This window comes from Panthera uncia, chromosome E1 (assembly GCF_023721935.1).
Source record: "Panthera uncia isolate 11264 chromosome E1, Puncia_PCG_1.0, whole genome shotgun sequence".
Lineage (NCBI taxonomy): Eukaryota > Metazoa > Chordata > Mammalia > Carnivora > Felidae > Panthera > Panthera uncia.
The window spans coordinates 42,506,017-42,533,145 of NC_064814.1; the positions used below are offsets into that span (position 1 = coordinate 42,506,017).

General features: G+C 38.4%; 2 protein-coding genes and 2 pseudogenes across 10 annotated transcripts in view; 1 reads left to right on the forward strand and 3 right to left on the reverse strand.

Annotated features, from left to right (window-relative positions):
• The window catches only part of SSH2 (slingshot protein phosphatase 2), a 255,079-nt gene extending 244,656 nt beyond the window's left edge, over positions 1-10,423 (reverse strand). For both annotated transcript variants that reach the window (XM_049637946.1, XM_049637944.1), the window contains exon 1: positions 10,216-10,423. In XM_049637946.1, coding sequence (XP_049493903.1) covers positions 10,216-10,278 — 63 coding nt within the window. In that variant the 5' untranslated portion in view covers positions 10,279-10,423. The remainder of the gene's footprint in view (positions 1-10,215) is intronic.
• Positions 10,424-10,563: 140 nt separating this feature from the next.
• Positions 10,564-27,129, forward strand: part of EFCAB5 (EF-hand calcium binding domain 5) — a 184,280-nt gene continuing 167,714 nt past the window's right edge. For 7 of the 8 annotated variants that reach the window (XM_049637931.1, XM_049637930.1, XM_049637933.1 and 4 more), the window contains exons 1-2: positions 10,564-11,082; positions 12,163-12,256. The gene's annotated coding sequence lies outside the window, so the exon portion shown is untranslated. The remainder of the gene's footprint in view (positions 11,083-12,162; positions 12,257-27,129) is intronic. The other variant, XM_049637935.1, reaches the window with a different exon arrangement.
• On the reverse strand, positions 17,648-18,732 carry LOC125927537 (peptidyl-prolyl cis-trans isomerase A-like; annotated as a pseudogene).
• LOC125927539 (COP9 signalosome complex subunit 8-like) lies at positions 20,975-21,534 on the reverse strand (annotated as a pseudogene).

Below are 27,129 nucleotides of genomic sequence, written 5' to 3' on the forward strand. Positions count from 1 at the left end.
ATCAATGAACTTCCTTAACAGATTAAGATGCGTCATGAGATGCTAACATGTGGTTTACTTTAATTTTGCTTGAGACATGCTAAGTATCATAACTGTGAAAAAAAAAGGGCTCTCCCAAGTTGTTGCTGTTTCTATAAAAATGTCTGAAGTAATAATCGGAAAATCATTGCTCCAATGAGCACGTTGCACAAAGACGTCTTTCCTTAAACTTCAATAAATATAATTTCATATATCCCCCTATCTGTCTGAAGCAGTGAAAAAGAAGTTGTTATATTTTTCTTTCACTAGGGGAAGGTATGGAGTTGGGAGAGGAAGAGTAGGTAAGAGGCAAGGTAACACTCAGAAATACACATTTTCCAAAGATAAAAGAAGCTTGATTATCAGGCTACCATGCCTTAGACAGCAATATCTCACAATAACCACCCTGTAGGAAAATAAAAAAACAAAAACAAAAAAACTTGCTTCTAATTATGAATGGAACTGGAAGGGATTAATATTTAGAAGTAAATAACATATCTTTCATTTTCTTAGTCGCAAAGATCTTTTGTTCCTCCATCTTTTCCAATTACTGTTTCACATTCCCTATCCATTATTCCTTTTGGAAGTGGTATCTTCTTCCTTGTACACACTTGGTTTTGCCTCTCCCATTGCCCTCACTATACTACTTTTTTTGGTTATGCTGCCTTCCCCCACTAGACCTGAAAATTCTAAGACAAAGATAATGCTTTATATCATTCCACAGTGCCTGAGAAGGCTCTCAAATGAGTTTATCAACTACCAAGAAAGGCATAAGCAGGAAAATGACACAAGTCACAGCGATCCAAACTAACACAGGGCAAACATGAAAAAAATGACTTTAAAAAAAGGGAGGGGGGAAGAAATCAAACAGCACCTGGGAAGAGAGACTAACTCTAATATCCAGAAGATAATTTAGTCTAGTAGTTTGTTTCTGAGTATGATAAGCAAAGTTTAAATCCCAGCTCTGCCACTCCATGCTGGGGGAATCTAGACATCTCTCTGAAAATCAGTTTATCTGTAAAATAGAAACGATAATGGTACTCCTTCGAATGGTTGTTGTGATGCCTGTTTAGCACTGAACCTAGTTTCTACAGCACAGCAGACACTTGAAACATGGTAGCTATTAGGACAGTTATACTTGCCCCTAATCACAAACTTTAACAAACTCGCTTTACAGGAAAGTCAAGAGAACAGACATACTGTATGAAAGGTAAAAGTAACAGCACAGATGTTATAGTTCAGAAGAAATTATGTTTACTTCTCCAGCCCTATTTTCTGCACTTTGCAAGACATCAGCACTGTACTGCTTGTGGTTCCCAGCGTACATCTGCCATTTCTACTCTTGTGCTTTAAGTTCATGCTTGAGAATGCTTCCCTCCCTCCTGCTACTCACCCCTAACCCTCTGTCTGCTAAGCCAACTCCCACTCACTATTGAAGCCTCAACTAAGAAACCCTTGGTGGCCTTCTTTCTCCTCCTCAAGGCTTATATCATCTATGATTACTACACTATTTACTTAATACCAATCTCTCTACTTATACTCTAAAAGCTTCCTGAAGCCAGGGACTAACGGGTTGCTGGATCCTTGACACTGGCATGAATGAGTAAATAGATAACTCTGGAACTGAGTATAGCCCAGGGTACAAAAAGGTACTAAATTACCTTTAAAAAAAAAATTAAATTAAACAGCTTCATGAAAACTAGGCTGGAACACAGTACGCTACTTCTCCCCCATTTGTTTCTAAGCATATCCTCTCTTATTCAGCAAGTGAAATATTTCCCGTCTTTCAGGAAATCTAGGGAACCATGGGACCTCTCACTACATTTCAGAGCCAAGATCACCTCACAGGACTTTCTCTTGACAAACAGGAAAATGAAGGGCACTGTGAACAGCAGCTGTGCTGCTCAGCTGGACAAGAAAATGGAGGGCAGTTTGTAAAAGAATCTGAAAAGGACTCAGAGCTAAGAACCAGAGGAAGAGAATGGATGGGGTTACTTGAGCAAAATAGCACTCATTAAATATTTGCTGATTAACAAGCTTCCTTAGGTCTCTCCCATGTATACTTGAGCTCTGGCATATTTCAGATTGGATAAAGGGTCTTATCAATAATCACACTATTATTATTATTATTATTATTATTAGAAATAGTTCCTTTACTATAGCTAAGATTTTTGAATGAATGAGCAAATAGGTGAAAAAAAAATGGACACGTGAATGCCTACGATGGGCCAGGCAATGTGTAGCCAGCAAAACAGCAGGCATTTAATGGAAAAACAGTAAAGCTGTTTTTCCTAGCTGCTGGTACTAGGAATGATATTTAATGGTGCTATATAGGAAGCAGTATGGGCTCTGCATGGTACCTTTTTCAGACTGCACATAATTTAGAATCTGTTCCCTCTCACTTAAAGCCAGATAGAAAGGACAAGAAACCTGAAGATGCCTTCCGATTACCAAAGGCATGCTCTTGCTCTGGACTTCACAAGGCACCTGACTCAAAATTTTTAAATCTAAGCTAGTTTAAGTTTATTGTCTGTCCATCCAACTCTTAATGAATACTAAGTAGTATGTGTTAAACTAAACTCCTGTGGGAATAGCAATGGAACACATTCTAGCTTATACTCCAATTTAGTATTTCCCATAGGTAGAATTATACACCATTAGAAAAAGAAGTGATTGGGGAACATCTGAGTGGCTCAGTTGGTTAAGTGTCCGACACTTGATTTTGGCTCAGTTCATGATCTCACAGTTCGTGAGGGGCTCTGCGCTGTCAACACTTGGGATTCTCTCTCTCCCTTGCTCTCTGCCCCCTGCCCTGCTCGTGCTCTCTCTCAAAATAAATAAACATTAAAAAAAAAAAAGAAAAGAAAAAAAGGTGATTGTTTCATGAAATGCACTGAGACAAGTTGTTATCTATTTGGGACAAAATAAGTTTAATATTTACCTCATACCATGTAGTAAAATTAATTTCAGGTGATAAAAGTTAAACATAAAAATAAACTATTAAAAAACTTAAGAAATACAGGTGAATATTTCTCTAATGATGGAAAATTGAACTAAGCAGAAAAACAATGGAAAAACATATACACATAGACTTTAGATTGATGGCATTAAAATTTTTTAAATGTCTACACATCGAAATGAATAAAACAAAGTGGCAAATGAAAAACCAAGGCAAACGTCCACCATAACAGAAAAAGGTTAATATTCTTAGTGTATAAAAAATATTTACAAATCAGGAGAGCTCCGCTGGCTCAGTCGGTACAGCATGCAACTCTTGATCTTGGTGTCATGAGTTCAAGCCCTACATTGGGTGTAGAGATTACTTTAAAATTCTTTACAAATCAATATGGCAAAAATAACTATCCATGGAGAAAGCTGGGCTAATCGCATGAGTGACTTACCAAACAGGGAATATAAAATATATAATAGCAAATATTTGAAAAAAAAATGTTTAACCTCTGAAAAAAATGTAAGCAATAAAACAGCAGAGGTTAAGAGGAAAATGTCTGGGGTCAGACATCAGGCCTATCACTCATTTTACTTGGGCAACTCATTTTACTTCTCTGAGCATCAATTTTCCTTGTAAAATAGGGATAATAATATCTAAACCACAGGAGTGATGTAAAAATTAAGTAACAATGCATGTAAAGTACTCAGCATAGTGCCTGGTACAGAGTAAGTGTTCAATAAACAACAGCACTTATTATAATAAAGAAAATGGATGATGATGATGATGATACTCAGGGCTAACGAGGGAACAGCAGAGCCAACATTTTATGCACCTGACCTCTGGTATATTTCACAGTTTGTCTACAAAGTTTGATTCAGCCTTTCTAGAGGACAATTTAGCAATATGTACCCAAAGTCTTAAAAGGCTTCTGGAAACAGAAATGCTTAAAAACAATGGAAGAACTTAAAATGGAAAAGACTGCTGAATAATACTACATCCATCGAGTCATCCATCTGCTGATCCACATGTCCAATATTTTTGACCCTAATGATACAAAATTATGAAAACAGACCTAGTCCCTGGCTTAAAGGTTAGTTGGGGAGATAAGCAGTCAAACAATCAAGTATGTTAAGGAGACAAGAGCCACGATGGGTAAGTATAAGGTACTACGGTGCGCATAGAAGGAGCACCTACCATAGTCTGGGAGTGGAGCCAGGGAAGCTTCCCAGAAGAAGTGACATTTAAGCTGGGACCTGAAGGATGAGTAGGAATTAGTCAGGTAAAGAGATGAAGAAAAAGTGTTCCAGGGAAAGGAAACAGCATGTGCAAAAGCCTAGAGATCAAAGGGAGCATGGCATGTCAGCTTGACTGAGCAGTGTGCAAGGCAGGAACTTGGGAAGATACAGGGCTGAAGAGGTAAAGCAAGGTTAGCTCATTAGAAGTCTTGCTAGCAAAACTCTGGAGTGTAGACTTTATTCTAAGGGCAATACAAACAATTCCAAGCAAATAGTGCTAATAAATGAAGAGTTAATATTCATAATATATTAAGAGGGTACACAGGCTGAAAAGAATGACCAAATAGCTCATATAATGGAAATAAGGGATTATAGTGAAGGTTGTACAACTCTGTAACTTTACTAAAAATCACTGAATTATAAAATTATTAAAACGGGTCTATTTTAGGCTTTGGAGACGATAGCTCAATAAAACTATCTTTTTTTTTTTTAATTTTTTTTAACGTTTATTTATTTTTGAGACAGAGAGAGACAGAGCATGAATGGGGGAGGGTCAGAGAGAGGGAGACACAGAATCTGAAACAGGCTCCAGGCTCTGAGCTGTCAGCACAGAGCCCGACGCGGGGCTCGCACTCACGGACCGCGAGATCATGACCTGAGCCGAAGTCGGCCGCTCAACCGACTGAGCCACCCAGGCACCCCGAAAACTATCTTTTAAAAAACTATCTTTTAAAAAAGTTAAAGAAACGCCTAATAAAGATTTGAAAAATACTCAACCTGTCTAGTAATAAGATATACATAAAACCAACGAGCTACTATTCATTATCTTTGAAAATTACTAATGATTAAATGTGAAATGAGAATATCCAGTGTTAACAAGGTTAGGATAAATGAGTATTCTTACACTATGCTGGTCTGTGATCCAGTAATTCTATTTCTTGAAATTTTAGTAAGGTCCAAAATGCTGTCAAATATTTATGCCCAATGATGTTCACTGCAATGTGATTTAAAGTAGCAATAAAAAAAATTTGGAAAAAATCAGATGTTTACTAATAACGGAATGGATAGAATGAGTTATAATATAACTGCTCAATGCAGCCATTTGAGTGATATGGTACTACATCTATGATTTATTTCAAACTTAAAAAAATATATATATATGAAGTTACATACACAGCAGCATTTCAGCTATGTTATATATATACAGATATAACACATATATAAATAGGTAGATAGATAGAACACATATATTTTATTATCTTTTCTGTGCTTTTCTATATTTTCTAAAATTTCCTACACTGCCCATGTATTATTTCTACAGTGTAAGAAAGTTTCTAAAGCTTTTAAAAATTTAAAGGCATCACTTTTAAGTATTTATACTTCAGATAAATCAATTTCATATTTGCTATGGTTTTATTTTCTCTGGGGAAAGATGCAGTCATATTTGAATATATATAATAAATAAGTAATTTAATAGTATCTTATTTATCAAGTATCATATATGTAAATAAATTTCCTGATTAATTAAAATGTACATTATAAACATCAAAACTTCAGTGAGAATTGGATGGATGTCTATCTAAAAGTACAATTCACTCAATCCTGACTGCTTAAATGAAGAGAAAATAAGATGAAGCTTTATTATGATTATTCAGGGTCATCTTAGAGAGGGATTTGTCCTCACATTAAGTAGTTCATAACTGCCAAATTTTTTCTTATGCCAGCTATTTAGAAATCATCTTCTTCCTCCCTTGCTATAAAACCATCAGCTATCATTTCCCAGAACTATTAGCAGCCTGTCTTTAGCAGCACTTGCCACACTTTCCATTCCTTTTTTGCTGTTGATAATCTTCTAAGAATAAGAAAACTAAATATCCAAGTTTTGGGAATTATGTATAAACTAAGAGATAATAGGCTTCAAATAAGGGTATCACCTAAAAATGATTTGCACAGACCTAGATGATTCTGTTCTAGTTAAGCTTACAATATAAATGAACTGCAAAGAGGAGTTCTTGATTGTATCTTAAGTCTTGATTTCTTTACTATACTGGCAGTCAAGTTCTCAGGATCAGAAACTCATATGCTGTTTCACACCATGGAAAGAAATGTGGACTAGGAGCCAAGGAACTTAGTTCTAGTGCAGGTTCTTACACCAACCAGTTTTGTAACCTTCAGTAAGTCTTTTAACCTTGGTACCTGTCCTGCATAACTTATAAGGCTGCTCTAGACTTAAAGTAGATCACAAACACAAAAACACTCTGAAAAGTATAAAGCACTACACAAAAGTAAAATATTTTTATAGTATTTCATTGTGTTTATATGACCCTGGATCAACATAGGTATCCACTCATAAAATTCATACCAGAAAGAAGGAAAGAGATAATTCTTAAATTGCCTCCTATTAATTAGGAAACATCTATTATCTTAGAAGAACAATACATTCCAAGAGTTGGCATCTCTGATTCCTCCTCCCCTATATCCAGTCAGTTCCCAGGCCCTTTGTGTTTTCTCCATAATCCCTCACATCTGTCCCTTTCTTTCCACTACCAGTTCACATCCCCAGTTTAGGCCTTTTTATCTTACACCTGAGCTACCACAATAGCCTCTAACTGGTTCCACTCATGGCCTTCCTTTGCCTCTCTCAAATCTCTCTGGCAACAGCTGCCAGATCAATTTTCTGAAAACACCACTGTGATTATATCTGCTCAAAACCTCTGAAGACTCTCCATTACCTTCCCCATCAAGTTCAACCTCCTAAGCTCAGGAGTCTCTATGCAGTCCCAGCTTCCTCTTCACTTTTATCTCTTACTACTCTTCCAAAGAAATCCTTCTTCAAACTGGTCTAGTTAAGTCCTTCAGATATGCCTTGTACTTTTCTGCCTGTAAGTGTTGGGAATATAGCTTCTCTCCACCTGGAATACTCTCTACTTCCCAGCTTCTATCCCAGCCTATAAATATTCTACCCATCCTTAAAGGCCTAGTTTGAGATCCACCTACTATGTGTACTTTTCTTTGATTACCAGATGGAAAATTCTAAAGTTAGACAAATCTTCAACAGCTAAGTGACACTGGGCACATTCCTTAATGGCTCTTTGCTTCAGTTTCTTCATCTGTAAGATAGGGATAATAGCAATTTCCTTTGGACATATTGTGAGGAGTAAATGAGTTAATCCACGTAAAGCACTTGGCATGATGCCTGGCACAGACAAAAACCCAAGAGATGTGAGATACTGTTACTTCTACTATTGCCAGTAGTGAATTTATCTTAATCTGAATTCAGACAATACTGGCCATTACAAACCAGCTATTCATATACATGCGGTATCATTTCCCTCGCTCTCCTTTTCTACCCTCTCATCTCACATTTGTTCTTTCTGCCCCCTCCAAGATTACATGATCCTGATAGACAGGGTCAATGTCTTATACATGTTAGTATCTATAACAGCCACACATACCCAGTAGATGATCAATAGATTTTTTTAATCCCCAAAATGAATATTGAAAAGCTGACAGTATTAAAATGTCCTACACCTCCCATAGTGAAAAAGTAAAATGAAATGCTTAAAATTATTAATTAAAAAATCTAAATCTCCAGTCTCACAAAATTAAATCTCTACTTTCATGGTTCTCTAGATTCTTTTTGCTCTCTTTTACTTTTAAAACAAACAACTTAACCTATTCATGCAGCAAGAGATGCAAGAGCAAATATATGCAGGTCAGACAGCAGCCAAATATCGGAATACAAGAACCACAAGACAACTCTGCTGAACACAGCGCTGGATGAAGTGAAATAGGAAGACAATTTAAAGGGAAAGGTAACTGGCTTATCAGTCATACAAACACTATTGAGTGTTACACACACACACATCCCAGGATTCCGAGGGCCATGCATACACAACTGAAATAACCAAGTTACCATGGTAAGTAGACATAGAAATATCAGCTCAACAACTGAGCTTACCACATGATCAATTTAATTACCTATCTCAAAAGTGACTATTACTATACCTCAATATTCTAATAACTAAGTTTTGGCTAATTAAGTCATATCAAGTAGATATGGCCTTATTGTATACTAATCATTCACCTCAAGGAATTTAGTATGATAACTCGATACATGTATGTATATTATTATTATAGCATAAACTGTTTTGAACAATGCCCAGGGGAAATGATGTTACTATAATACTGGTTTATAGTGTATTTATTTGCATGACTCTACTAACTTTCAGTTGCTTTCTCAGCCAAAATCACACCTGGTGACCACTATTCTCAAAGGGTTTACTAGTAAAGAGAAGTAAAATGGTCTGATGGAATGTTAACTTTCCAAAATCTAGCATAAAGTACTACATATAAATAAATTTTACTAAATTTCTATCCTATGATACTTGTCTTCAGAGGACCTTAAAAACGTTTTACCACCTTTGAAGTGCAACTATTCTCAAATCACAAAATCTTAAGAGTTGGAAAAGGCCTTAGAAGTCCCTCACTGCAGGAATTCTTTATACTAACTTCCAGGCAAAAGGTCCTCCATCTTTTCTTTTAATACTTTAAGCAACGGACATTCACTATTTTTGCAAGGCAGTCCACTCCACTGTTACAAGATTCTTCTTCCTTACAATCATTGAAAATCTGCCTCCCTGAACTTCTACCCAAGGATCCTAGTTCTGCTCTCTGCAACAATACAAGTTAACCCCCGAAATATAATCACTTCTAGAATTAGGATATAATTGTCAATTTGGTCACACAAAATTCACAAGAAAGCTCAGGGGAAAAAAAAAAGAAACCACCACTATACAGAACAAAATTTTGAAATTCAGGAAACTATGTTGAAATCACAAGTCACTGTATTTTCAAGATATCAAAGCCCACAGCTCAGTGAACATATAAATATAAAGAATAACCTGATGTTTTACAGTGAAGGGTGGTACAGTGTTTAGTGAATACCTTTTGGCAACTTGAAACTACTAAATCCACCAACACAGTTTTAAAAATTACAATTCTGTAGGAAGTTCAAGATGGCTTTTCCAGTTGCTCATTATTTTCATTCTATTTCCTTCTACAACATTTGCATGTTTTAAAGATCCCATTTCGCCCCACTGATGCAATATTTTATTTTTTAAATAAGCATTTTCAAGAATAAAGCCTAAAAGAGTGGGGTGTAAAGGGATGGAGGTGGGGCTAGGAGCCAAGCCAAAGAAGGGCCCAGCAGGAAAAGGCTGGTTATTGGGTATTTTCCTTCTGGAAGCATGCTTCACTGGCATACGCATCTGAAGCATACAAACACGACCCAAGAACAAGAACGATCATGAGCAATGAGTGCAAGGCATTAATACCTGTAAGATGTAAATGAATTGGCCCTGGTTATCAAACAGCGCCAGATGCTTCAGGACTACTTAGAGAAAAGGTAAGACGTCCAAGAAAGAGACCTCTCTGCTGGAGAGGAGGGAAGAAACCAAGGAGTAACTACCAGCTCAGCAATCCAATGAAGCCCAAACAGTACCAGAGCCCAAGAAAGACAGCAAGTGACTAGAGGGAAGGCACATACCCCGGAGAGCCTGAAGAAGGGGTTGCAGGGTGGGAATACTGAACGAGTCCATGAAATGGGTGTGGGTATAGGGATGTGGTGTGTGTTAGGGGCAACGCAGGAGTCCCATGGTCCTCTCCCTGCAGCAGAGCAACAGAGGGTACAAGGAATGGGGAGGGTGAAAAGCAAGAATGACTCATTCGCGAAAGGAAGTGTTCAAGCCGTAGGAAAGCATGCCACGGGGGTGGGGGTTCGGGGCGAGGACTGTGAGAGCCAGGTGTTCAGAGTGATGGGGGCAAAAACCAACGTCCCGTAGGTCCCGTAGCTCGTCTTAAAGATGGGGGGTGTGGGGGGTTCGCGGCAGCCGAGTGCCAAGGCCTGGGAAGCGGCGCGGCGCGTGCGCAGTGGCGCTCGGCGGGACCCGCTGAGGCAAAGCGGAGCCGCAGTGACAGAAGCGAGCGGAGCGGCCGCCGGGTGGGACTCACCGAGGCGCAGGGGCTGGAGGTGGTGCTGGGGGTAGGCGACCGCTGGACCGTGACCAAAGCCATCTAGGCGCTGCTAGGTTGTTCCGGGCAGGGCATTCTTGTCCTGAGTATGGGGGGCGGGAGGGTGACGGAGCCGGGATGGGGAAAGGGGTGTGGGAGGGGGGTGAGGGGAACGGGGAGGAGGAAGAGGCCGAGGGAACGGCCGCAGGCTCCGCACCCACCACCGGACTCTCGCCGACTGACGCGCCGAACGGGCGGCGGGCGGGCGGGCGGGCGGGCGGTTCGGCAGCAGCGGGGCACAATGAGCGCTCCCAGTGCGCAGGCGCCACCTGTCAGCAACCGCCTCTCCCCTCGGCGCGCGCCGCCGCCTCGCCGTAACCCTTGAGTTGCCGGAAGCCGGCCGGTTGTTTGCTCCTCTGACCGCCGCCCCTTCCTGGGTTTCCTCCTTTGCTCTGGAATCGCGCGGTTTGCCCGCGCCCGGAGGCTGTGAACTGGGATGGGGGGAGGGGCCCCGGTTCTGGGAGCCTTTGGAGTCCCCACTCCCGAGAGACGACCATTTTATGAGGTGGGGGCGCGCAGCTTAACCGATCTTAGAGAAAGGAAACTGAGGTGAAAATCCTGAGGCAAACACGTTGTCTGGTGGGAAAGGGCTCCGCGGGGCTTCAAAGGCTTTCGCTAGGCGGGAGTGAGACTTACTGGACTGGAGACCCTCGTGGCGCGACCAGGAGACGAGTTTATCCCCCTTTGACCCGGCTCTCGGGGGCTTTTTCAAAGCTGTACCACCCTCTATCTCAGAGTCCATGTTTTATGATGCGACTTCATGAAAGAAAGAAAGCTTTTTCATATTATACCCTGAGAAGCTTCATGGTAGGTACCCTCACACTTCCTCTATTACCCTGGCCCCTAAGGACTCACTCATTCATTATTCCTAAGGTGAGAGAGACTGTATGAGCCCGGGAGGCCGAGGAAGCAGGGCTCACAGAGTTATAAGGGTCCAACCTGCTATTTACCTCCCACTTGCTTCCCGCTGGGAAGAAATTCTCTTAAAAAGCATTTGCTCTTTGAGATTTTTTTTTTTTCTCCTTCGGCTCTAGATTTCATTATTTCATAGACAAATGTGAAATGTAGGTTATTAAATATTTTAAAGGAACAATCTAAAAGATAAACCGTCAGCATGGGGCGCTTGGGTGGCTTAGTCGGTTAAGTATCGGACTTGGGCTTGGGTCATGATCTCACAGTTCATGAGTTTCAGCCCCACATAGGGCTCTGTGCTGACAGCTCAGAGCCTGGAGCCTGCTTGGGATTCTGTGTCTCCCTTTCTCTCTGCCCCTCCCCTGCTCTCGCTCTCTCAAAAATGAATAAACGTTAAAAAATTAAAAAAAAAAAAAAACCATTAGCAGACCATAAGCGAAGAAAGTAATGAAAAATCAAGATTTAAAAAGGGGGGAAGTCTCACTATGCAAATATCATTGATTGTTTACACAGAGAAAGAGAGTTGACACAGCTATTTCTCAATTTGAGTGGACGCTCTGGAATATACCACCATATGTATCAAAACTGAGGAAACACACACATTAAGGAGTTTGCAGTTATTAAAGCCACCTCCTCCTGTTTGTCACTCAAACTCTCTTGGATTTCATTGCTTCCTTTAAACTGACAGGACTGTCATGTGCTCCTTCTGGCTGCTGTATGGTTAAGTGCCACTAGAGCCCTCTGTGCTGAGCCTTTGTTCTCTCCCTGGGGCCCTGCGGTTGAAATAATTAGCAGGGAGGTTCCATCAAGAATCAGACACTGAGGGTCCCTGTACTGTACAGTCCTGTGTAGAATGAATTGCTGAGAAGCCAGCTGGTAGGCTTTTGCCCCCTGGTGGTGGTCAAGAGTGCCTGCGAGACAAAAATTAAACAAAGATGTATGGTTCACAGATTAAACAATCTGTGTTTTTCCCAGAGCTGCGAAGTAAACAGGAAAAGACAAGACAAAGTTCAGAAGTAAGAACTTTGAACCAATGCTTAGGAGACCACACAGGAAGCTGTATGCATAGGTAAGAAATATACATAGCTGAAAGCTGAATGAACTCAAATGAAACACGTGGTTTATAAGCCAAAGTATTGTTCTAGAAAAAATATTATACAGATCAATAGGTCTTAATGTACTTGTATGTTGATTTTCTTACTGACTCAGGATAGCAACACTGCCTATCTAGTTTTGTGTCAACATAATATTAAGAAATTCTTTTGGCAGATGAGAGAATTCCATTAATCTCCCAGTGGGAAAGATCACTACTGTAGGAGTCAGAAGACCTGGCTTCTAGTTCCAGTTTGTAAAACCTTATGCAAATGGCTTAAACGTTTTGAGCATTGGTTTCTACAATGGAGCTCTAACTCACAGGATTCTTGTGATCAAATGAGATAATGCATGGTAAATTCCTATATAATCTGTGAAGCCTTGTATGTAATTAAGATAACTTTATTATTGTTTGAAGTTTGTTCCAAGTTCAGTCAGCTTTTGCTGAGTGTACCCTATGTGTAGAAAATAGCATCAAGCAAAAAGGGACTAAAAAGGGCTAAAAAGACGTATGATTCATGCCTTTCTCAACAGTGAGAGAAGTAGATCAGTGGTCAAGAGATGTGTCATCTGTAGGAAGATATAGAACATCTCTATTAAACATATCTGAGAAGATAAAATCCTGGTCAAAATTGGGATTATAAAAAAGTTGGGATTATAAAGTACCCAGATTCACATTAAGTTTATTTGTATCAGGAAATTAATTTATTAATTTACAGAGGAGGTATCTCTTCCTGGCATATAACCTTTTAAGGAAACTAAGATTTGGAAATTAATGGTGCGTGTTCATTAATTTATTTGTCATTAATTGAGAAAATACTGAGTGTATATTTTATACTAGAGACTGTTTTAAAAACAAAATAAAAGTCTATCTCTCAGGGGCTCAAAACCTTTTAGGGAAAAACACACCAAATAATGACAGTATGGCAGAGTGGCACTGTGGATTTTGTCACCTCTGCTAGGCCCCCAAGGGAGACACATATATAGGAGAAGTCTAGTTATGTGCAAAGTGCTTTAGAAACACAGAGGAAGAGGTCTGGGCAAATATACATTTTACAACATTGCCTTTCAGGCTTTGGCTGCAGAGCTAGATCAAATGTGAGCATTTGAAATCTATACTGTCTTCCCTGGATTCCACCCTGGTTTGTACTTTCTGGTGATCTGAGGAAGTATTTACTTCTAACAGAGAAAAGACCCTAGAATCCTCTTAATATGTTAGTTGAATTTAAGAAGAGAGAGGCCAAGAGCAGGAGTCCCAAAAGAGGGAGCAGGAGACAGAAGTCCTCCTAGTTCTATTTATAGCACCTTTATTCTTCCCACCTGTGATAATGGAGGCCTAGTTGTGCTATTGGAATTCCTTTAACCCTTAACTTGTAACATCACTTCTTTGGGGATGAAATTATAGGGGAACTTTTGAAATTCTTGAGTCACTTGGTTCTTAAGCTTTGAGAACTTATGAAAAGTATTAACTATCTCTCAAGAAAGATATATGTGCGCATTTCACACACCCACTGAAATCCATTGAGAGGCCCCACGTAAAGAGTCCTATCTAAAGCTAAAGCAGTGCTTCTGAACCTTTTTTCATATCATGACATCCATAGAAATAATAGTTGTATAGCACACTGGGATAAATTTAAAGGAGATTGGGAGGCAACTATAATGGGGCATGGTGAAAATACTTGTATTTATATAATATAATGAGGAAAAGAAAACATTCAGGATATTAAATATTGAATTTGTATAAACTTCCAAATAAAGTTTCTCAAAAATTTAATGAAAAACTTGAGATTGCTTCTATAAGCATAATGTTTTTTACGTAGGGTTTTTAAAAACATTATTACAATATGATTGATTATACTCTCTATGCTATACTTTTCATCTCCATGACTTATTTATTTTGTAACTGGAAGTTTCTTAATCCCTTTCACCTATTTCACCTGAACCCCTATTTCCCTCCCTTTTGACAACCATCACTTTGTTTTCCATATTTATGAATCTATTTCTGCTTTTTGTTTATTTGTTCTGTTTTTTGGATTCCACATATAAGTGAAATCATGTGGTGTTTGTCTTCGTCTGACTTATTTCACTTAACATAATACTCTTCAGGTCCATCCATGTTGTTGCAAGTGGCAAGATTCCATTCTTTTTTTATGACTGAATAATAAATATGTATATGTATATATGTATATATATATATATCACATCTTTTTTATTCATCTATCTATAGATGGATACTTGGATTGCTTCCATATCTTAGGTATTGTAAATACTGCAATAAACATAGGGGTGCTTATATCTTTTCAAATTGGTGTCTTCACTTTTTTTAGGTAAATGCCCACTAGTAGAATTACTGGATCATATGGTAGTTCTATTTTTAATTCTTTGAGGAATCTCTGTAATATTTTCCATACTGGTTGCACCAATTTACGTTCCCACCAACAGTGCACAAGGGTTCCCTTTTCTCCACGTCCTCACCAACACTTGTTATTTCTTATCTTTTGATACTATCCATTAAGACTGGTGTGAGACAATATCTCACTGTAGTTTTGATTTGTCTTCACCTGATGATTAGTGATGATGAGCATCTTTTCATGTGTCTGTTGGCCATCTGTATGTCTTTGGAAAAATGTCTAGTCAGGTCCTCTGCCTATTTTTTTTTTTAATTTTTTAATGTTTATTTATTTTGAGAGAGAGAGTGCAAGTGGGGGAGGGGCAGAGAGAGAGGGAGACACAGAATCTGAAGCAGGCTCCAGGCTCTGAGCTGTCAGCACAGAGCCTGATGTGGGGCTTGAACTCAAGAACCATGAGATCATGACCTGAGCTGAAGTTGGACACTTAACTGACTGAGTCACCCAGGTGCCCCTACCTATTTTTTAATCAGAGTATAATTTTGTTAGCGTTGGCTTATATAAGTTCTTTGTATAATTTAGATATTAACTCTTTATTGGTTATATTGTTTGCAAATATCTTCTCCCATTCAGTGGGTTGCCTCTCTGGTTTGTTGATGGCTTCCTTTGCTGTGCAAAAGGTTTTTATTTTGTTGTAGACCTGATAGTTCACTTCTGCTTTTGATTCCCTTGTTTGAAGAGACATATCCATAAATATGTTGCTAAGGTCAATGTCTAAGAGTCTATTACTTATGTTTTCTTTTAGGAATTTATGGTGTCAGGTCTCACATTTAGGTCTTTAATCCATTTTGAGTTTATTTTTGTGAATGGGATAAGAAAGTGATCCAGTTTCTTTCTTTTGCAAGTAGCTGTCCAGTTTCCCCAGCACCATACATCGAAGAGACTGTCTTCATTGCATATTCTTGCCACCTTTGTCAAAAATTAATTGACCATATAAGTGTGGGTCTGTTTCTGGGTTCTCTATTTTGTTCTGTTGATCTCTATATATGTTTTTGTGGTTTTACTATACTGTTTTGATTATTATAGTTTTGTAATATATCCTGTAATCTGGGATTGTGATACCTGCAGTCTTTGCTCTTCTTTCTCAGGATAGCTTTGGCTTTTCAGGGTCTTTTGTGGTTCCATACAAATTCTAGGATTATTTGTTCAAATTCTGTGAAAAATGCCATTGGTATTTTGATAAGGATTATGTTGAATTTGTAGATTGCTTCTTCCAATCCATGAATATGGTATATCTTTCCATTTGTTTGTGTTATCTTCAGTTTATTTCAACAGTGTCTTATATTTTCAGAGTATAGGTCTTTCACCTTCTTGGTTAAATTTATTCTTAGGTATTTTATTCTTTTTGCTGCAATTATGAATGGGAGTATTTTTTTTTATTTGTCTTTCTGCTACTTTCTTATTAGTTTATAGAAATGCAACAGGTTTCTGTATATTAATTATGTACCCTGCAACTTTACTGGATTCATTTATTACTTCTAATGGTTTTTTGGTGGAGTCTTTAGGGTTTTCTATATAAAGTATCATGTCATCTGAAAATAGGGATAGTTTTACTTCCTTACCAATTTGGATGTGTTTTATTTCTTTTGTCTGATTGTTGTGGCTAGGACTTCCAGTATTATGTTGAATAAAAGTAGTGAGAATGGAGATCCTTATTCCTGATCTTATAGGGAAAGCTTTCAGTTTCATCATTAAATATAATGCCAGCTGTGGGTTTTTCATTTATGGCCTTTATTATGTTGAGATGTGTTCTCTCTAAATCTACTCTGTTGAGAGTTTTTATCATGAACAGATATTGTATTTTATCAAACGCTTTTCTGCATCTATTGAAATGATCACATGGTTTTTATCCTCCCTCTTGTTAATGTGATATATCACATTGATTGGTTTGTGAATATTGAACCATCCTGCAATAAATCCAACTTGACTGTGGTGAATAATCCTTTCAATGTATTGTTGAATTTGGTTTTGGTTTGCTAGTATTTTGTTGAGGATTTTTGCATCTATGTTCATTGGGGATATTTGCCTGTAGTTTTTTTTACAGTGTCTTTAAAAAAATTTTTTTTCAATGTTTATTTATTTTGGGGAGAGAGAGAGAGAACGTGCAAGTGTGATCAGGGTAGGGGCAGAGAGAGACAGAGACAGAAGATCTGAAGAAGGCTGTGCTGTGTCAGCACAAAGCCTGATGTGGGGCTTGAACTCACAAGCTCTGAGATCATGATCTGAGCAAAAGTCAGACACTTAACCAACTGAGCCACCCAGGCACAGTGTCTTTTTGTGGTTTTGATATCAGGGTACTTCTGTCCACATAGAATGTATTTGGAAGTTTTCTTCCCTGTTCATTTTTTGGAATAGTTTTAGTAGAATGGATATTAACTCTTCTTTAAATATTATATTAATATTATGTATAATAATTATAAATTATATTATTTATAATATATTATATAATAAATATATAAAATATAATGTATTTAATATATAATATAACAACATTAAATATTTTATATATTATATAAGATATATATATTTACTACCTATCTATTTTGAGAGAAAGAGTGAGCAGGGGAGGGACAGAGAGAGAAAGGGAGAGAGAGAATCCCAAGCCAGCTGTGCGCTGTCAGAACCGTGAGATCATGGTCTGAGCCTAAATCAAGAGTCTGACGCTTAACCAACTGAGCCACCTGAGGGCCCCAGTATTAACTCTTCTTTAAATGTTTGGTAGAATTCAGCTGTGGAGCCATCAGATCCTGGACTTGTGTTTGTTGGGAGTTTTTTGATGACCTATTCAATTTCATTACTAGAAATCGGTCTGTTCAAATTTTCTATTTCTTCCTGATTCCATTTGGAAGATTGTATGTTTCTAGGAATTTATCCATTTCTTCTAGGTTGTCCAATTTGTTGGCATATTATTTTTCATAGTTTTATTTTATAATCCTTTGTATTTCTGTAGTGTTGGTTGTTATTTCTCCTCTTTCATTTCTGATCTTATTTATTTGAATCCTCTCTTTTTTTCTTTCTTAATGGATTTGTGTAAGTTTATCCAATTCTATTTATCTCTTCAAAGAACCAGCCATTGGTTTCACTGATCTTTTCTATTGATTTTTTTCGTTTCTCTTTCATTTATTTTCACTCTAGTCTTTATAATTTTCTTTCTTCTACTAGCTTCAGGCTTTGCTTGTTCTTTTCCTAGTTCCTTTAGTTGTAAGTTTATATCATTGTTTTGAGCTTTTTCTTGTGTCTCAAGGTAGACTATAAACTTTCTTCTTAGAACTGCTTTTGCTGTGTCCCAAAGATTTTGGACCATTGTGTTTCCATTTTCATTTGCCTCCATGTACTTTAGTTGTTGTTGTTGTTTAGTTTTTATTTCATAATCATAAGCTTAACTCTGCAATCCAGCTAGACTTGGAGGGGAGTGAGGAAAATATGGAACCCATAGAACTACAGTGAGAGCACAGATTATAGGATATTTCAAGCAGATAGGGGTGAAGGGATGTACTCTTGAGCTATAAAAGGAATGGTTTGGTAGTTAAAATAAAACACAAGTCAAATTTATTAGATTTGTCCAGTCAGCATTGGTGATCTTCTTGCTGATCTTGCCATTCCTATACCCAAGGTGCTCCATGGCTTCCACAGTATTCATGCCCTCTTTCACCTTGCCAAAGACCACATGCTTGCCATCGAACCACTGAGATGAAAAACTGGGAACCATTTGTGTTGCATCCAGCATTTGCCATGGATAAGATGCCAGGACCTATGTGTGTCAGAATGAAATTCTCATCAAATTTCTCCCCATAGATGGGCTTGGATCCAGTGCCATTATGGCATGTAAAGTCACCACCCTGGCACATAAATCTTGGAATAATCCTGTCAAAGCAGGAAACTTTATAACCAAATCCTCTGTCCCCAGTGCTCAGAGCATGAAAGTTTTCTGCTGTTTTTGGAATTTGTCTGCAAACAACTCAAAGGAAACACGGCCCAAGGGCTCATCATCCACAGCAATGTCAAAGGACACAGTGGGGTTGACCATGACTGGGTGGCATGGGCGACTCTGGGATGGTGGCACCTGCAAGTCTGTCTCCATGTATTTTTTTATTTCCTCTTTGATTTCTTTGTTAACCATTGGTTGTTTAGTAGCATGTAGTTTAGCTTCAATGTGTTTGTGTTTTTTCCAGTTTTCTTTCCTTGTTTCTAGTTTCATATTGTTGTGGTCAGAAAAGATACTTGATAGGATTTCAGTCTTTTTATTGAGACTTGTTTTGTGGACTAATATGTGATGCTGGAGACTGTTCCGTGTGCATATGAGAAGAATGTCTGTTTTACTGTTTGGGGATGAGATGCTCTGTACATATCTGTTAATCCATCTGATCTAATGGGTTATTCAAAGCCACTCCTTCCTTATTGATTTTCTGTCTAGATGATATATTCATTGGTGTAAGTTGGGTATTTAAGTCCCCTACTATTATTGTGTTACTGTCAATTTCTCCCTTTATATCTATTAATATTTGCTTGTATTTAGGTGCTTCCATGTTGGGTGCATAGATATTTACAGTGTCAATCTGTTTTTACATTGATTCCTTTTTATCATTATGTAATGCCCTTCTTTTTCTCTCGTTACAGTCTTTGTTTTTAAGTCTGTTTTGTCTGATGTAAATATTGCTACCTTTTTTCCACCTTCATTGCATGGAATATCATTATTTTATCCCTTCACTTTCAATTTGTATGTGTCTTTTGGTCTGAAGTATCATAGACAATGTATAGGTGCATTTTGGTTTTTTATCCATTAAGTGACCTGATGTCTTTTGATTGGAGCATTTACATTTAAAGTGATTATTGATAGGTATGTACTTATTGCCATTTGTTGTTTTCTGGTTGTTTTTTAATTCTTTGTTCCTTTCTTATCCTCTTGTCCTCCTTACTTTTCCTTCTGGTTTCATGACTTACTTTCGTGTTATGCTCAGGTTTATTTTTTTATTTTGTGTATAATAAGTTTTTAATTTGTGGTTACATATGGGGTTCATATATAACATGTGTATTAGCGGTCTATATTAAGTTGGTCACTTGAGTTCACATGTATGCTGAAGAATACATTCTAAAGGCACTAAATTTTTACTCCCCCTGCATGTTTTATGTATGTGATATCATATCTTACATCTTTATTTTGTGTATCCCTTGACTACTTTTTTGTAGATATAATTGATTTTATTATTTTTGTGTTTTAGCCTCCTTACTGACTTTATAAGTGATTAATCTGTTACCTTTATTATATGTTTGCTTTTACTAGTGAAGTTTTTTCTTAATTTTCTTCCATTTATGTTCTTTTCTTTTCATTTAAATAATTACATTTTATTTTTTCATAAATATTTATTGAACAAATGCAGAATAAATTAAGTGGGGTGTGGGGAGATAACCTGAAGATACAATGAACATCTCCAGATATTCAGAGGGCATCACACAAAAACTGAAAGACTTGTTCACTCTTTTTCCAAAAGGCAGAACTTGAACCAAAGGATAAATATAAGCAACCAGTAGGCTGCAGGACAGTTGGGCAAAGTGTATCACTTATCTTAATAACTTTGCCAATATAATGCTTTCCACCCTACATTTCCCTGCTCCTACAAGGAATATTACATCTAATATGTCTCCTGAGGGTCTTAAATAGTCACATTTTCATGACAAACCCTCCACTGCCAGTACACTGGATGTACTAACACTATCAGGAAACGATGTGAAGTTAACACACTGCTTTACTGAGGAAATGGTCTTTTGTTCCTCATCTACATTTCAGCATTCTGTGTGTGATATTCAGGAGGTGAGGAGAAAGGAGAGCACATTCTCTGAAGAGGGTGGATAGGAATCCTCAGCAGCTCAGATACTGCCTCTGGGGACAGTCTTTCTCAAATCCCACATGAATCACTGTAACTCTTAACCATCGGTGCAGACTGGGGGGTGTGCTGTGCTGCGGCAGGAACAAACAATTGACAACCACTGTCCCACATGAAGCAGGAAATCTGTGTTTTATAGTCACTAGGAAATATAAACTGCATAATACTGACGGGCTCCATCCAAATTGTCAAATATTACAAAACAAAAATTGTTTCAACAACTATTCAGCATAATGTTTAAGGACAAAATACATATAATATACTTTATATATGTATTTTATCACATACTCAGTAGGGAATGCTGGGGTGCTAATCCATCCAATAAATTGAAAATAAAAATTTTACATTTCTATATTTGTCAGTATACAGGATTCTGAAGGTGGATCTTGAATTCAGAATGATATATCAGCTTTTGATGAAAGCCACATAATTGGTCAGTCTGGCTAACTGCTGCTTGTTGGGGATTGGTGGAATTGGGGCAGGTTCTGATGAGGGAATGATCCAGTTGAAGGAAACATCCAGGGCCCCTGCAACTGGTTTTTTGGGCAAAACATTCTTGTGGTGAAGTGGGCTTGCCATCCTTGTTCTAATGTACCTTTCACAGGCTCTTCCACAGGAGCCTGACAACGGCTGCAAAGTCATTGGCTCTTTATGGAGGTGTAGGCTTGAGAGACTAGGGTGAAGGCTCTTCTCTTTGTGGCATCTCTAAGTGCTTCTATGATTGGCCAGACCATCTCAGACCACTGGTGTGCGTTGAAGGTCATGTAGATTCCAGGAAAATCTCTCTCCAGATTCTTTGTCCTACTGACCAAATTCCCCCAAGTTCAGAATTTACAGATTCTATAGTATCCTTTTCCAAAGATATCTTCCATTATTCATGTCATTATAGAGCCTAACAGCTGACCATACACTGGGGGTGTAGCAATTCCTCCAGGAGCCTTGAGTTCCTGGTTCCCACACTGATCCAGCAAGAAATTAAGGCACTTTCTGTCATAAAACCATCACTGGCATCTTCCCAGCCAGTCCCACCTCAGCACCTTCCCAAAAGTAGACCCCAGACAGCCCCTTGGCCATCGCACCCACAGTGAAGTACTAAAAAATTCCCTGTAAACAAAAACCAAAAACAAATAGAAAGAGGAATTCCATTTAACATTTCAGGTCATCATTCAGAATTTAAGAAGAGATAAAGATTTTCCCAGATAAAAGTTAAAGGAGTTGCTCACCACTAAACTAGTCTCACAAGAAATGTAGAGTCTTATGATTAAAATGACTGCACATAATTCCTGAACAAGACAATTCAACAATGATCACTTGGTAGTCATTATTGATGAGAATATAATTCATGCAACTAAGTGATAAATTTAAAATAATTTTCACAACAATTAAAAAGTTACAAGTATAAATTATATTTGACTAATCACTCTTACTTTTTTCCTACTGGCAAATGTAACGTGGCAATATCTTATGATAACATGACTGGTTTCATAATCCACTTTTTCATATCAATTATATATTACAAAATAATGGTCAAACTCTAATTTGCAGAGTATGACTATGTTATTAAAATGAAAATCCAGCAGCTAATTTGTATGTAACTAAAAGGGCATATCAGCCATGAAGAAAAGGAAGAATTCAATATATAGGAAGAGAGATATTGGGGGTTGAGTCCATAAGGAGTATCTGGCAGGCCTCCCTGTGTTTCCTGGCCACACCTTAGGCTGTGAGTCCTGCCCCTTGGGTACCTGGAACATGCACTCTTCCAGCAGCTCTAAGGCTCAGTGTTTATGACAAGCAGCAATACTCACTGCAACTGGCTTTGGAAGGTGATGCCCTGGTAGTAGAATACTCCTTGGCTTTGCTCTTTTATTAAAGGATACTTGCTTTAATAAAGCAAATTCTTAATTATGCTTGCCTCCTATGGGACCATGGGGGACACTAGAGTGGATCATCAGTCTCTGATTATTTTGGGCTACTCTCTGAGAATCCTTCGAACAAATTGCTTTTGGCCAGGGGTGAATTATGTAGAGGCACCAATGACTCCAGTCCTTTCAGGCCCTCATAGGGCTGGATAGGTAACTATCTTGCGGTACACCTGTAACTCATTTATTATGTACTAAATGAAGTGTGTCACTTAAAAGACTATGGTTTATATAGCTAAGCTGGTTAAAACGGGGAAAAAGAAATCATACTTTCTGTTTTTAATAATTCAATTCCTTACATTTGAAGTGAATATTACAAAGTAACATGACTGTAAATTAATTAGTACAGGTGGAATATATAATAGCTAGAGTATGAACGAGTCATGTATTGCCTTCACCTGGTTGTAATTTTTCTTAAACTTTAATAATTTGTTACTAACTTCAATAGTGTCCATATAGGAAATGGAAATCATACCAGTTATTTGAATAGATAATTTTTTAATTTTATTTTTTTAATTTACATCTAAATTAGTTAGCATATAGTGCAACAATGATTTCAGGAGTAGATTCCTTAATGCTTCTTACCCATTTAGCCTATCCCCCCTCCTACTACCCCTCCAATAACCCTCTGTTTGTTCCTCATATTTAAGAGTCTCTTATGTTTTGTCCCCCTCCCTGTTTTTATATTATTTTGCTTCCCTTCCCTTATGTTCATCTGTTCTGTGTCTTAAAGTCCTCATATGAGTGAAGTCGTATGATTGTCTTTCTCTGACTAATTTCACTTATCATAATACCCTCTAGTTCCATCCACATAGTTGCAAATGGCAAGATTTCATTCTTTTTGATTGCTGAGTAATACTCTATTGTATATATATATACCACATCTTCTTTATCCATTCATCCACTGATGGACATTTCGGCTGTTTCCATACTTTGGCTATTGTGCTGCTATAAACATGGGGGTGCATGTGTCCCTTCGAACAGCACACCTGTATCCCTTGGATAAATGCCTAGTAGTGCAATTGCTGGGTCATAGGGTAGTTCTGTTTTTAGTTTTTTGAGGCACCTCCATACTGTTTTCCAGAGTGCCTGCACCAGCTTGCATTGCCACCAACAATGCAAAAGAGATCCTCTTTCTTCGCATCCTCGCCAACATCTGTTGTTGCCTGAGTTGTTAATGTTAGCCATTCTGACAGTTGTTAATGTTAGCCATTCTGAAGGGGGTATCTCATTGTGGTTTTGATTTGGATTTCCCTGATGATGAGTGATGTTGAGCATGTTTTCATGTGTTGGTTGGCCATATGGATGTCTTCTTTGGAGAAGTGTCTATTCATGTCTTTTGCCCATTTCTTCACTGGATTATTTGTTTTTTGGGTGTTGAGTTTGATAAGTTCTTTATAGATTCTGGATACTAACCCTTTATCTGATATGTCATTAGCGAATATCTTCTCCCATTCTGTTGGTTGCATTTTAGTTCTGCTGATTGTTTCTTCTCTGTGCAGAAGCTTTTTGTTTTGATGAGGTCCCAGTAGTTCTTTTTTGCTTTTGTTTCCCTCGCCTCTGGAGGCGTGTTGAGTAAGAAGCTGCTGCGGCCAAGATCAAAGAGGTTTTTGCCTGCATTCTCCTTGAAGATTTTGATGGCTTCCTGTCTTACATTTAGGTCTTTCATCCATTTTGAGTTTATTTTTGTGTATGGTGTAAGAAAGTGATCTGAGTTCATTCTTCTGCATGACACTGTCCAGTTTTCCCCGCACCACTTGCTGAAGAGACTGTCTTTATTCCATTGGATGTTCTTTCCTACTTTGTCAGAGATTAGTTGGCCATAGGTTTGTGGGTCCATTTCTGTGTTCTCTATTCTGTTCCATTGATCTGAGTGTCTGTTTTTGTGCCATGAATACATAATTTAACAAGAATTGTTACCCAGATATAAAGTGAAGGAAGTGACTACAAAGCTAAAAAGAGAAATCCAAGGTATTATAGAGGGAGCAAATGTTACCACATCTAGAGCTGGGGGAAAAAAAATGAAGCAAAGGAAGAAACTTACAGAGGAGTGACCCCTCAGTTGAAACTCAGATGTATGAGAAGATGCTGCTCAGTTGGTGTCGGTGTCCCTGAGCTTAAAGGAGGGACTCTGTGGGACCCAGACCTCTAAGGCAGGAACAATGGCTGGCTGGTGTTGATGTCTTTGAGTCGATGAAATGACAAAACTGTAGAAAAACTACAAACTGGATTCAGTTGTTGCTGCAGAAAGGGCCTGCTGCTACCAGGATGAAGAACCATTGCTGGCATAAAGCACACAGAAACCAAAAGGCTATAGGAGGCAGTCTTGAGGTAGACAGGAAGGAACAATTCTCTTGCCCTCCCACAGTCTCGGGTTCTCCCTCTGGTGCCACCAGTTAACAGAGCTTAACAGGACCACCTGGCAAGGCAAAGAAATGTGGTTTTCAGAGTCCCAGCTCCAGCATCAAAGAGTAATACAAAAGGGTGAGTTGAGAGCTGAGATAACGATGTAGTAACTGGCATTTGACTGATGTGAAAACTGGTACCAGAAATGGGGTTTACATACATATATACATACATACATACATACATCCTCTGGTTTGCATATATCTCATAAAGATAGTTAAAGACCTTGCTTCTTCCTGCGCCTCATATCCAATGAGTATAATGTCATCAATGTAGTGGACCAAGTCAATGCTGATTGGAAGGTCAAGATGCTCAAAATCTCTGTGGACTACATCATGGTAGAGAGCAGGAGAACTGTCATAGCCCTGGGGCAAGACAGTGAAGTTACATTGTTGGCTTTGCCTAGTAAAAGCCAATAGCTTCTGGTGTTCTCTACCAATTTGTATGGAGAAATAAGCATTTGCTAGGTCAATAGCTGCATACCAGGTAGCAGGGGTACATTGATTTGCTCCAGTAAAGATACTACATGCAGAAAGCAGCTGCAGTTGCAGGCAGACATCACCTGATTAAATTTATAATAATCTACATTCTCCAAAATCCATCCACCTTCTTCACAGACCAAACGGGCAAGTTAAGTTGGCATGAGATAGGTTTCATCACTCCCTGCTGCTTTCAAATCTTTATTGGTGTTACTAATCTCTGTAAATCCCCATTCTGTCATCCCAGGAAAACAATATTTTTTGTTTACTCTCCTGGTATATGTATATGTGGGGGAGGGGAATTTCCAAGGACTACAACTTGACCCTTCATACTATAAGCCTCCTTATTTCATGATCAGAAATTCTGATCTGGAATTCTAAACTGAAAATTCTGCCAGTTACCATGTATCTATTCTAATTATACACACAGGAACTTATGAAATCACTATAGAGTGGTTCTGTGGATTTACTTAATCCACTGATTCAAACTTGAGTTAAAGACTCAATTTCTCGGGGGGATTGTGGGGTGGGGAATGGGTTAAATAGGTGATAGGGATTAAGGAATGCACTTGTCGTGATGAGTACTGGGTGATGTATGGAAGTGTTGATTCATTTTATTGTACACCTGAAACTAAAATCACACTGTGAACTAACTGGAATTAAAAACTTTTAAAAAATAAAAGGAAGGTGCAAGGACTAAGCTCTGGGAGCACTCCAATGTTAGAACTCTAAGAAAAGAAGAGTAACCAACAGGAGAGACATAAAAAACGACTAGGGAAGTGAAAGAAAAACTCAAGTATTGTTATCTTGGAAGCCAAGTGAAGAAAGTACAGGTTTTCCCCACTGTCTGAAAGTATGACATTCCTGTGAAACCTTCTGCAAGCCAGAATGACATAAAGCAAAGAAGCAATTACCATTTATTTATATGGCAAAAATTTTTGAACATTCCTAGACCCCAAAAAATCAACTCTTTTAGGCTTTTCTGTTTCCTCAGGACACATCTTGTTAATGGATGCACAATATATGTCGAGATAAAGCACAGATGCTTCAGACACAGTTCAAAGCTACGGTTGCTGAATGCTGAGCTGAGTGTGGCTCCTGGGAAGGAGCTTAGGATGCATGCTGCCTCTATAATGACTTGCCTCAAAACAAACGCTGAATGCTATTTTTACTTTCTGCCTTTTTTTGTAAAGGCAAAAATCCCTTTGGATTTCTTTCCCTTAGGGAAACCAGGTGGTGGTCAATGCATCATCAAGATTAATACTCAGCTACGACCTCAAGACCTAACTCACCAATTGACCCCAATTCAACTGTGTTCAAACTCTTCATCACCACTGGGAGAAATGGTGCTAATCTTAAAGGACCCCAAGTCAGGTCATGGGCATTGCAGCAATACTTCTTCCTGAGACCCTCATGTTGGGCCATGTGCAGTTCAGTATTACTTTGCTAGACATCCCAGCAAGCAAAGTCTTCCATGTCCATGCAGATGTCAGAATGGAGAAAGATCAGTGTGAAGATTCAGGTGTCCTCCAGAAGTTTCTGAGTTCTCACCAGACCATCCTCTTTACCCTCTTTGTGGTGCTATCGTAACATTTTTTTTTTTTTTGTCTTCTAGCATACAATGCCTTCTTAAACAAGATACAGGCAATTACAGTTGTTTATGTAGCAACTCTAGGAATACCACAGCCATGTTCTTAGACCTCCACATATTCCTCCCCACTCTTTCATGACTCTACAACCCCCACCAGCCCAGAGT